Raw genomic sequence first — 9310 nt, forward strand, 5'->3', positions numbered from 1 at the left:
CTCTCTCTCTCTCTCTCTCTATGTCGAGGAATAGTTGAAGTGATCGTTACGAAAATCATCGAAGCGTATTACGGAAAACAGATCTCGTGGAATATCTTCTCTAAACATTTATCGTAGTACATGTACATTTTAAATATTTCTTCGTAGAAGAAAAACTCTAGCTGAGGGTAACGTAAACTATCTTGGAAAAATAAATGAGAATTATTTAAAAATTATACTAATACGCACATATATAGTACAATACAATAATTTATTAAAATTATTTCGAATTGGCAAAAGAAAAATGTTGTATCGTCTCGAAAAAGAAAAAAAATAATTCAGAAAAACAATTATCCAAGATTTTCGATATACTCATCGATAAAAATAATTTAAAAAAAAAACAATTGTCACGTATAACGCACAAATCAAACAATGCGATAAACAATACAAATTTCAAGTAAATAAAAAGAACAAAAAATTACATTTTTCTTTTGTTGATATTTAAAACAAACAAATTAACAAATTCCGCCGCGTCATTGTAAAAATAATCAAGTAAATAAAAATAAAAGAAAATATATATGCGTATTGTGTTGCATAGACTTATGTATAATAAAATGATTGACTCGTTTATAAAAAGAAAAAAAAGAACTTGAAATAGTTAGTATTTCGCAAGCAATTTCGGACGTGTGAGTTTAAACAAACGTTCCGATACGGGCCGGTCGTGGTCTGGACATGAGATCGATGACCCGATTCGCTACATTATCACGCTTACCTCTAATTTGCACCCGTGCTCATCGTCCTTGATGTTTATTTACGGCCAGCTTGTCGCTCGTTTTAGCAGCGACAGCTTCGATCGACACACGTGTTGCATTGCAATTAACACTAGGATATTCGTAAAACCTTTAAGAAAAAAGGCCCTTCCTTGGTGGTCTTTTTATTATCCAAAAAAAAAAACAAAGAGAAGATACTTTACAGAATTTTAAAAGATAATCTTCTCGAGAGTAATTTCCGGCACGTCTGTCTTTTTTTTTATATAATTTTGATTATTTTTTATTATTTAATTGAATAAATTGCAAGGTTGGACGATTAACGAAACTTATTAGGAAAAATAGAAAAAAAAGTTGTTAAGAGAAAAAGTAAACTGATAGGGATAAAAAGAAAATATCACATATGTTTTAAAAAAGGGGTCCCCTCGAACGACATAAGCGTAACATCTAGAAACCATAGGTCGACTTTAACGAGGAACTGGAAAGAAATCCGATGGTTAAAGGACCCTTCATCGTCGTCAACTCGTCGTGTCGTTTTAATGACGTTGCTTTCAACCTTACGTTGAGAGCATGTTTTAACCCTTTAACTGCGGCGCATTCAAACTCAGAACCATCGATATCAACGAGACTGAAAAATGCTTTTCAATCACAAATTTTATTAGCCATATATCTACGCTTTTCGTATACATTACTGAATAAGAGAGAGAGAGAGAGAGAGAGAGAGAGAGAGAGAGAGAGAGAGAGAGAGAGAGAGAGNAGAGAGAGAGAGAGAGAGAGAGAGAGAGAGAGAGAGAGAGAGAGAGAGAAAGAAAGAGAGAGAGAGAGAGAGAGAGCGTAAATAAACGTCTTTCGTAGATATTGATGACTATGGCAGGACGTATATATACGCATTTAGTAATTATCAAAGGGCTTAAATCATTCAATTATTATACACTAAATTGATTCAATGAAATCAAACAGTTTTTATCTATAAAGTTAATTAAAATTTTGTGTTCATATAATATTATTAAAACTAACAAAATAAGAAAGAAAGAAAAAATGTAATGTTGAACAATAACGTTTAAGCAGGTAGAGCCAATTTTTTAATCAACCGATCAATAAACTAAATCCTACTTTTAATAAACGTTAGCAAAGTAAAATTTATTCAACTACTTGTAAGAAATGTTTTAATTGCCTACAAAAAACTTCTTCTTCTTCTTTTCTTCTTCTTTTTATTAAAATGTTATATTTTAGCTATATAGTTCTTTTCAGGGCGTTTGTTGTTCCTGCGACGATAATGTCCAGGTTTCATGCCATCGTTTTAGAGGTCTTCCAGGTGGTCTCGTTGTCCATATTTTTCCTGTTTTTGCCACTTTCGGCAGCCTACTGTCGTCCATCCTGTCTACATTGTCTCACCACTCTCTTCTCATCCTTCTTATCCACCTTACCACGTCTTGGGTCTTAGTGAATTCTGTTCTGTGAGTTTTATTCTGTAATTCTCAGAATACGTTTTGTTATCGTGGATTCTGTCCTTGTCTCTGCCGCGTAGGTCATTATCGGTCTGATATAAGTTTTGTATATTCGTGTCTTGCTTTTGATACTCATATGTTTGTTTCTCCATATGATATCTCTGAGGTATCCAGAGATTATGGAGGCTTTGGTTGTTTGGTCTCTTAGATTCTTCTAGATTTCTGTCCCTCGTAATGATCGAACCAAGATATTTAAATCGTATCACTTGGTTGTATAATAATGCTAACTTGCATCGTCTGGACTCCTTAGGGATGGTGAGTGATTTGGTCTTCTGTACCGAAATAGTCATATTAAGCTTTCCTGCCGTTTTTTCGAATTTGTATAACATCCTTTGCAGATCGTCTTCATCTTCTAATATGATGACTGCATCATCGGCGTAACATATTATTTTTTATATTTTCTTCTCCGAGCTTAACTCTTTCTCCAGCTGTTTTCACCTACTTGATTATTTCGTCCATGATCAGGTTAAAAAAGATCGGACTTATGTTAGACTAAAAAAATATATATATATAATAAATTATAACCTAATTTCAGTTATATTGATTATAAATACGATAACGTTTACTAATAATTGTTTTTTGTGTTTCGAAAAAAGAAAAAATACGAATAAAAAATAAACGAAATAAACGAATTTGTCAACAACTACTTGTTACTTGTTAATAGTTTCTATAGAAGTATATTATTAATTATGGCAATTAGATACTAATGGAATGAATTCTTATCGAATTAAATACTAGATAGAAATAAATTGTGATGAAACGATTAGGAAGATAAAAAAAAAAAAAGTAAGAAAGAGACATAAATATAAGATTTTGAAGAGAAAACGAGTAAGAAAATCAAGTAACGCGGATAACCAAAATTAATTAAGAAAAGCGATAAAAGTCTTGGCTCTTCTCTTCGCGATTAATATTAAAACTCGAAGAGAAAGAGGCTGGAAAACAGGGAGTAGAATAATTTTCACGCGAGAGAGAAACGTCGTTGACTAATGAGCAAATGAGGGAAGGAAGAGCCCCGTCGTAAAACAATGCACTATAAACGCATACTTAACGAAGAGAATACTAAAGGTGAGAGAAGATGGAAAAGGATAGATATATATATATAAATAGATAGATCGAGAAATAAATAGATGGAATGATAGATAGATAAAATAAAAGAAGAAATTTATTGTACTCGTTAACCGTACTCAGTAACTCTTTTCGTTAAACTACTCCAATTATATATCCAAGTAGTTAAGTAACAAATTAACATGGTACTTTTAATATATTTAATACAAACATTTACTATTATAATTCTAATAGTAATAATAATAATAATAATAATAATAAGAGTAACGATAATAATAATCAAAGGACGTGTACGAGTACTTAAAAAATAAAAAAAAAAATAAAAATATGAAGGAAAGAAAGATTAACGTTAAAAATAATTAAAAATGAAAACGAAAAAGGTTAAAGAAAAAAGAGTAAATAAAAAAGAAACGATATCAAAATAATAAGCGGTACTTGAGCACGATTAGTAGCACAGCCTTGATACTTTCAAGGAAAGCACCCTATTAACGTGATTGCAAGACCACAAAGGGCAGACCGCTTCGCCAGTTTGCAGAGCGTGCCAACTAGCGAGCCGATAAAGTTTTCTTTCGGGAGCAAATCTAATCGACCTTTTTCTTCTTGTTTTACTTTTTCATTTCTCTCTTTCTCTTTCTCTTAGAAAGTACATCCCTTCTCTTTATTCTTACTTGTTAAGAAACTTCATAGTCGATCATCGTTTCATCGATTTAAAGTCACTTTCGAATTATTTTTAACGTTTAACTTTCTATTTGAAGTTTTACATCAAAGAAAATCGATAATTAATTAATTAATTAATTAATTAAGAAGTCTAATTATTTAAAAAATAACTATTTTGTCTCGATTTACTAACTCTCTTTTAATTTTTTTTTATTTTCAAATTCGATTATTAGTTGTATTCGCATACGTACGGTTAGAAGATATTCGCTTACATGAATGTGTTCAATCGTTAATTAATCTTGAATACTTCTTTTCTGTTTTTCTTTTTCTTTTTCTTTTCTTTTTTCTTAATATCTAATCTGAAATATAATCTGATTTGTTTTTTTCTTTTTCCAGAACTCAGAGATATCGTTATTCGAGACGAACATTCGTTTTATGGGAAGTCTTTTGGCTTGTTACGCTCTCACGGGAGACGTAATGTTCCGGGATAAGGCAGCCCAGCTCGGTGAACGGATGTTACCAGCCTTCCAAACGGATACCGGAATTCCTCATTCCCTCATCAACCTCCACACCGGTGTAAGTAACGCTTTTCGTTTTGGTATCCACTAAGACCCCTGCCAAATCTGCCGCGTAATTTTCTTTGCCCGTCACGTTCCCCATCCTGAATTTACACCCTAATTCGCATTATCTATTATTTTTGGTTATTCGCTTCCCTTTTATCCTCTTCTTCTTCTTCTTCTTTTTCTTCTTCTTTTTCTTCTTCTTCTTCTTCTTCTTTTTTTTTCTTATACTTCTTACTCACTAATTTACATTACACAAATGAGTGAATTAAATAAAAGATTAACTAATTTTAACGATCATTTCTTTTCAATCATAATTATATAGTAAATTATTGTTATTGTATTAATTTTTTATAAATTTTTATTATTACAAATCTTTATTATTACTTTTATTATTATATTTAGTAATGATAAAAAGTGTATATAAAAATTGATTCGTATCTCACAAACGATGAAAGATAATAAGAAAAGAACGAGCCGTTATAAAATCGGGTTAACTTAATTGATAAATCAGAGAACGCCTCGGTGATCTCGTTTCGGTGAGGACAAAAGAACTCTCTACCCTTTTCTTTCTCTATTTTCTCTCTCTTTCCCTCTCTCTCTCTCTCTCTCTCTCTCTCTCTTTCTTCTTTTCTTTATGCGCGGCGCGCACGCTCGGTTTAGAATCGCAAAAAATCTTGGTGAGTTCGCGAAAGATTCTGCCCTGAACAACCAACACCATCGATACCATTGGCCTTTCTTTTTTCTTACGTGGTACGGGCAGTTTAATTGAAACGATTTTCGTCAAGTCACGTCCTCCGAAGTGCCGGCTCGCGATTAATATGCAAATTCTTAATTAGAACGGATAATGATGATGCCCAAAGGGCGAGGAGAATTGGGAAGAAAAGGGTTGAAAGAGTAAGTGTCGATAAGGTCGGTCCCTTTCTTACCTCCTTCACATTTTCGTGTTTTCGAAGGGGTTGTTCCACTAATTTTCCTTCTTTCTGATTACTTTTCTCTTTTTTTTTTTTTCTTTTCCTTGTTAACTTTGTGTAATAAGTTTTCTTAAATAACCTTTCAGTTGTCTCGCGTATGGTTCATTAAATAAAGTATATTTATTTTATAGGCTAGTAAGAATTATGGTTGGGCAAGTAGTGGATGCAGCATTTTGTCGGAGATCGGAACGATGCATTTGGAATTCACTTACCTGAGTGACATTACCGGGAATCCCATCTTCAAGACCAAAGTCGAGAACGTGAGGAAGGTGCTGAAAAACCTCGAAAAGCCGAAGGGTCTCTATCCAAATTACATTCATCCGAGAACTGGAAAATGGGGTCAACGTAAGTTTACTATCAAAAACTTTACTATCCTTGTCTTATTTCTCTATGGCAATACTTTATTTTATTTTATTTTATTTTATTTATTACGATCGTCCCTTCATTTATAACCATATGAAGTCGATTTTTGTGCATTTTCAATTTTTCACAAAACGTTCGCGAAAAGAATTTTAATAATTTCACTTTAACTCTACCTTTTTTAACAGTTCACGTTACTTCAAACGTGACATCACAAGTTGAAGCAAAAACACATCAACTGTTCTTTTTTTTACGTTTTATTTTGAAATTCGTGAACATAAAAAGTCCATAGTTTTTTTGTCATTTTTCATTGTTCAACGAACATTCGTGAAAAGAATTGTAATAATTTTGTTTTTCTTTTTTCTCTTTTTGTATTTTCTTTGCAACTCTTGACGTTAGTTCAAACATGACATCACATTTCGAAGAAGTTGAATATCACATTTATCAAAAGTACCTCTCTTCTTTTTCATTCCTATTCACCGAAGAAGAAGGATTCCTATTTTTCTTGCTACTTTGGTAACATCGTACGTCGGCTTGAACGATCTTCTCAAACCTACATAGATCATTCTTAAAAGACCTTTTTTTTTCTTTTACTTCTTTTTCGTAGACGTTTACTTTGAGTATACGGCTTATGTGGTGCACCACCACCGCCATATCTCGATTTTTCTTTCGAAAGACGACATGTGATTTTATTAACGATACTATGAATAATTATTCTCTCGAAGAATGAATTATTTCGCGTTATCAAAATGAAACATCCATTTGTCTTTCTTCATTTCCTATTCCTTTTCTCTTGTTTTCTTTTCTTTTTAAAATGAAGTATTCAAAATTTGTAGCCACATTTGTGTAGATAAAAAAAGAAATTTACTTCCGCGGTAAAAGGAAAGGAAACGTCTTTAGTGGTTAGCAAAGTTGTATTCGACTTTGGCTTTTTTCCAAACCATCGTACATTTTTCACAACCACGCTCTGAGAATTTCATTTGAATTCGTTACTCGGCCGCTTGAAAACGACTACTTCTACGAGTTTCGGAAACGTTTCTTCTTTCCTTTGATGATTCACGTATGACTCGTCGCATATGTTATTCGAGAAATATAAAACTTAATAAGATTAATTATTTATCTATTATTTTATTTTTTTCCAATCTATGGGAAATTCGTTCATATCTGATAAATTTTGAAACCGAGAATAATCAAATATTTAATTGGAATTTTATTTAGCATAAATTCTTGATTACAAAATTCACCATCCATTCGAAATTTGTATTCAACGATACGCGAATCTTATGTTAAGTATCGTTTTTCTAACGAGAATAATCTCTTTTCCTGTTTATTTTTATTTTTACATTTTATTTTTATTCCTCGATATATGACTATAACATTATATTGTCAATTGTAACATTCAATTATAAATTATTAAATCGTGTTATGAACTATTAATTAATAATTCGAATTATAATATAGCATTGTATGGATCTCAGTTAACAATAAGTATAATATATAGAATGAAAAGTTTTGAGCCTAACACAGTGTGGAAAACTATGTTTAAATAATTTCGATCGATTGGTTTTTTGTACAGAGTCCTCCATGGTTGTTTTTACCACCAGTTACAGAACATTCTATGTAATTAGAAAAATTCGTTTTATTGTCCAAAAGGTAGGAAAACAAGAAATTTAATCAAGAAAAGTGATACAAATTACTTTTTGATTTTATAACTTACTTTGAATGTTCTTTAACGAATTTTCGCCTATATGGAAAATAGAAACACAAAACAAAGGAAGTAAAGTTAGAGGATTCTGTTGAATTACCCATAGCCGTTGATGGAGCATATAAAAAGTAATGTTATGGGTACTTCTATAAATGCAAATTTCGATCACTCGTAGGTAGGAAAAGAAAGGACATGGCTTTCTTTGGAAATGGAATCTCATGCTTTCTATAAAACGATTCAAATGGTTTGAACATCGAATCTTGTGTGATCCATTCATGATATATTTGATATCTTTTAAAGAATAGAAGGAATATACATTTATACGTGCATAGAAAAAGAATGAGATAAAAAATTGCACCCTCGTAATATAAATTTTAATAAAATTGGTCTTATCAAAATGAACATTTATTTAATAATATGTAATTTCAGATCACATGTCGCTAGGAGGATTAGGTGACAGTTTCTACGAGTATCTTTTAAAAGCTTGGATCCAATCAGGAAAAGCCGACACAGAAGCTCGTGAAATGTACGACGAGGCAATCGCTGCTATAAGCGAACACATGATCAAGACATCACCTGGTAAACTACTTTATGTATCGGATTTGAAATATGACAGACCTGAACACAAAATGGGTCACTTAGCTTGTTTTGCCGGTGAGTTGAATTTAATTGGAATTTTTATTCCTTTTATTCCTAACCTTCTTATATATATATATATATATATAGGTATATATATATATACTTAAGAAAACTATATTATACTCGACAGGTGGCATGTTCGCATTGGGAGCAAAAACGTTAGAGAACGAGGTGTCGGATAAGTACATGGGCATAGCCGCAGGCTTGACCAACACCTGTCACGAATCCTACGACAGAAGTGTGACGAAACTTGGTCCAGAAGCTTTTCATTTTATCGAAGGGAACGAGGCGAGGAGTTTGAAGACTGGCGAAAAATATTATATTCTACGACCTGAGGTGAATACATTTCTTTCTTTTTTTTTACAATAAAATACAAACAAAAATATGTCAGCCCCATCGAATTTTACTTTTTATTACTTTTTTTTTTATCGATCATTCTTCTCCTCCTTTCGAGGAAGTAAAAATAATTAAAGTTTTCTAAACATCCGATCGAACTTTTGAAATTCGGTAAACACTCGACGCGTGTTATCAAAATAAAATGTTGTGTGGCTCTTGCAAACCTTTGTCATCGTTTCATCGTTTTCAGACGTTCGAATCATATTTCGTTATGTGGCGATTGACAAAAGATCCAAAGTATCGTGAATGGGGATGGGAAGCCGTTCAAGCATTAGAAAAACATTGTCGAGTCCCAGGAGGATTCACAGGACTTCACAATGTTTACTTAGCCAACTCTCCCAAAGATGACGTTCAACAAAGTTACTTCTTCGCTGAAACGTTAAAGGTAAATTTATTACCAAAATCAACTTATCACTTATTATTTATTTACAATCAATTCAAATCAATGCAATACGTTCAATTATCATTTTTATTTGTACTCGGCGATTCTCTCATTATTGAACTTTTCATTATTTTTATCGTTCATAAATTAAAAGACGAATATACATTTTTTATCTTTTAATTTCAAGTAAATGAATAAAAACTTTACGCAAATAATTTTTTATTTGAAAAATTCTTATAACGTAATTTTTATAATATTTCCTCTCTATTTCTCTCTCTCTCTCTCTCTCTCTCTCTCTCTCTCTCTCTCTCTCTCTCT

General features: G+C 32.0%; 1 protein-coding gene across 3 annotated transcripts in view; it reads left to right on the forward strand.

Annotated features, from left to right (window-relative positions):
* Positions 1–9310, forward strand: part of LOC106793692 (mannosyl-oligosaccharide 1,2-alpha-mannosidase IA) — a 306271-nt gene that overhangs the window by 295418 nt on the left and 1543 nt on the right. For all 3 annotated transcript variants that reach the window (XM_014760834.1, XM_014760835.1, XM_014760836.1), the window contains 5 exons: positions 4373–4552; positions 5642–5855; positions 8005–8229; positions 8345–8550; positions 8801–8995. In XM_014760834.1, the coding sequence (XP_014616320.1) occupies positions 4373–4552; positions 5642–5855; positions 8005–8229; positions 8345–8550; positions 8801–8995 (1020 nt within the window). The remainder of the gene's footprint in view (positions 1–4372; positions 4553–5641; positions 5856–8004; positions 8230–8344; positions 8551–8800; positions 8996–9310) is intronic.

This window comes from Polistes canadensis, unplaced genomic scaffold, assembly GCF_001313835.1.
Source record: "Polistes canadensis isolate GaletaPanama2010 unplaced genomic scaffold, ASM131383v1 scaffold_17, whole genome shotgun sequence".
Lineage (NCBI taxonomy): Eukaryota > Metazoa > Arthropoda > Insecta > Hymenoptera > Vespidae > Polistes > Polistes canadensis.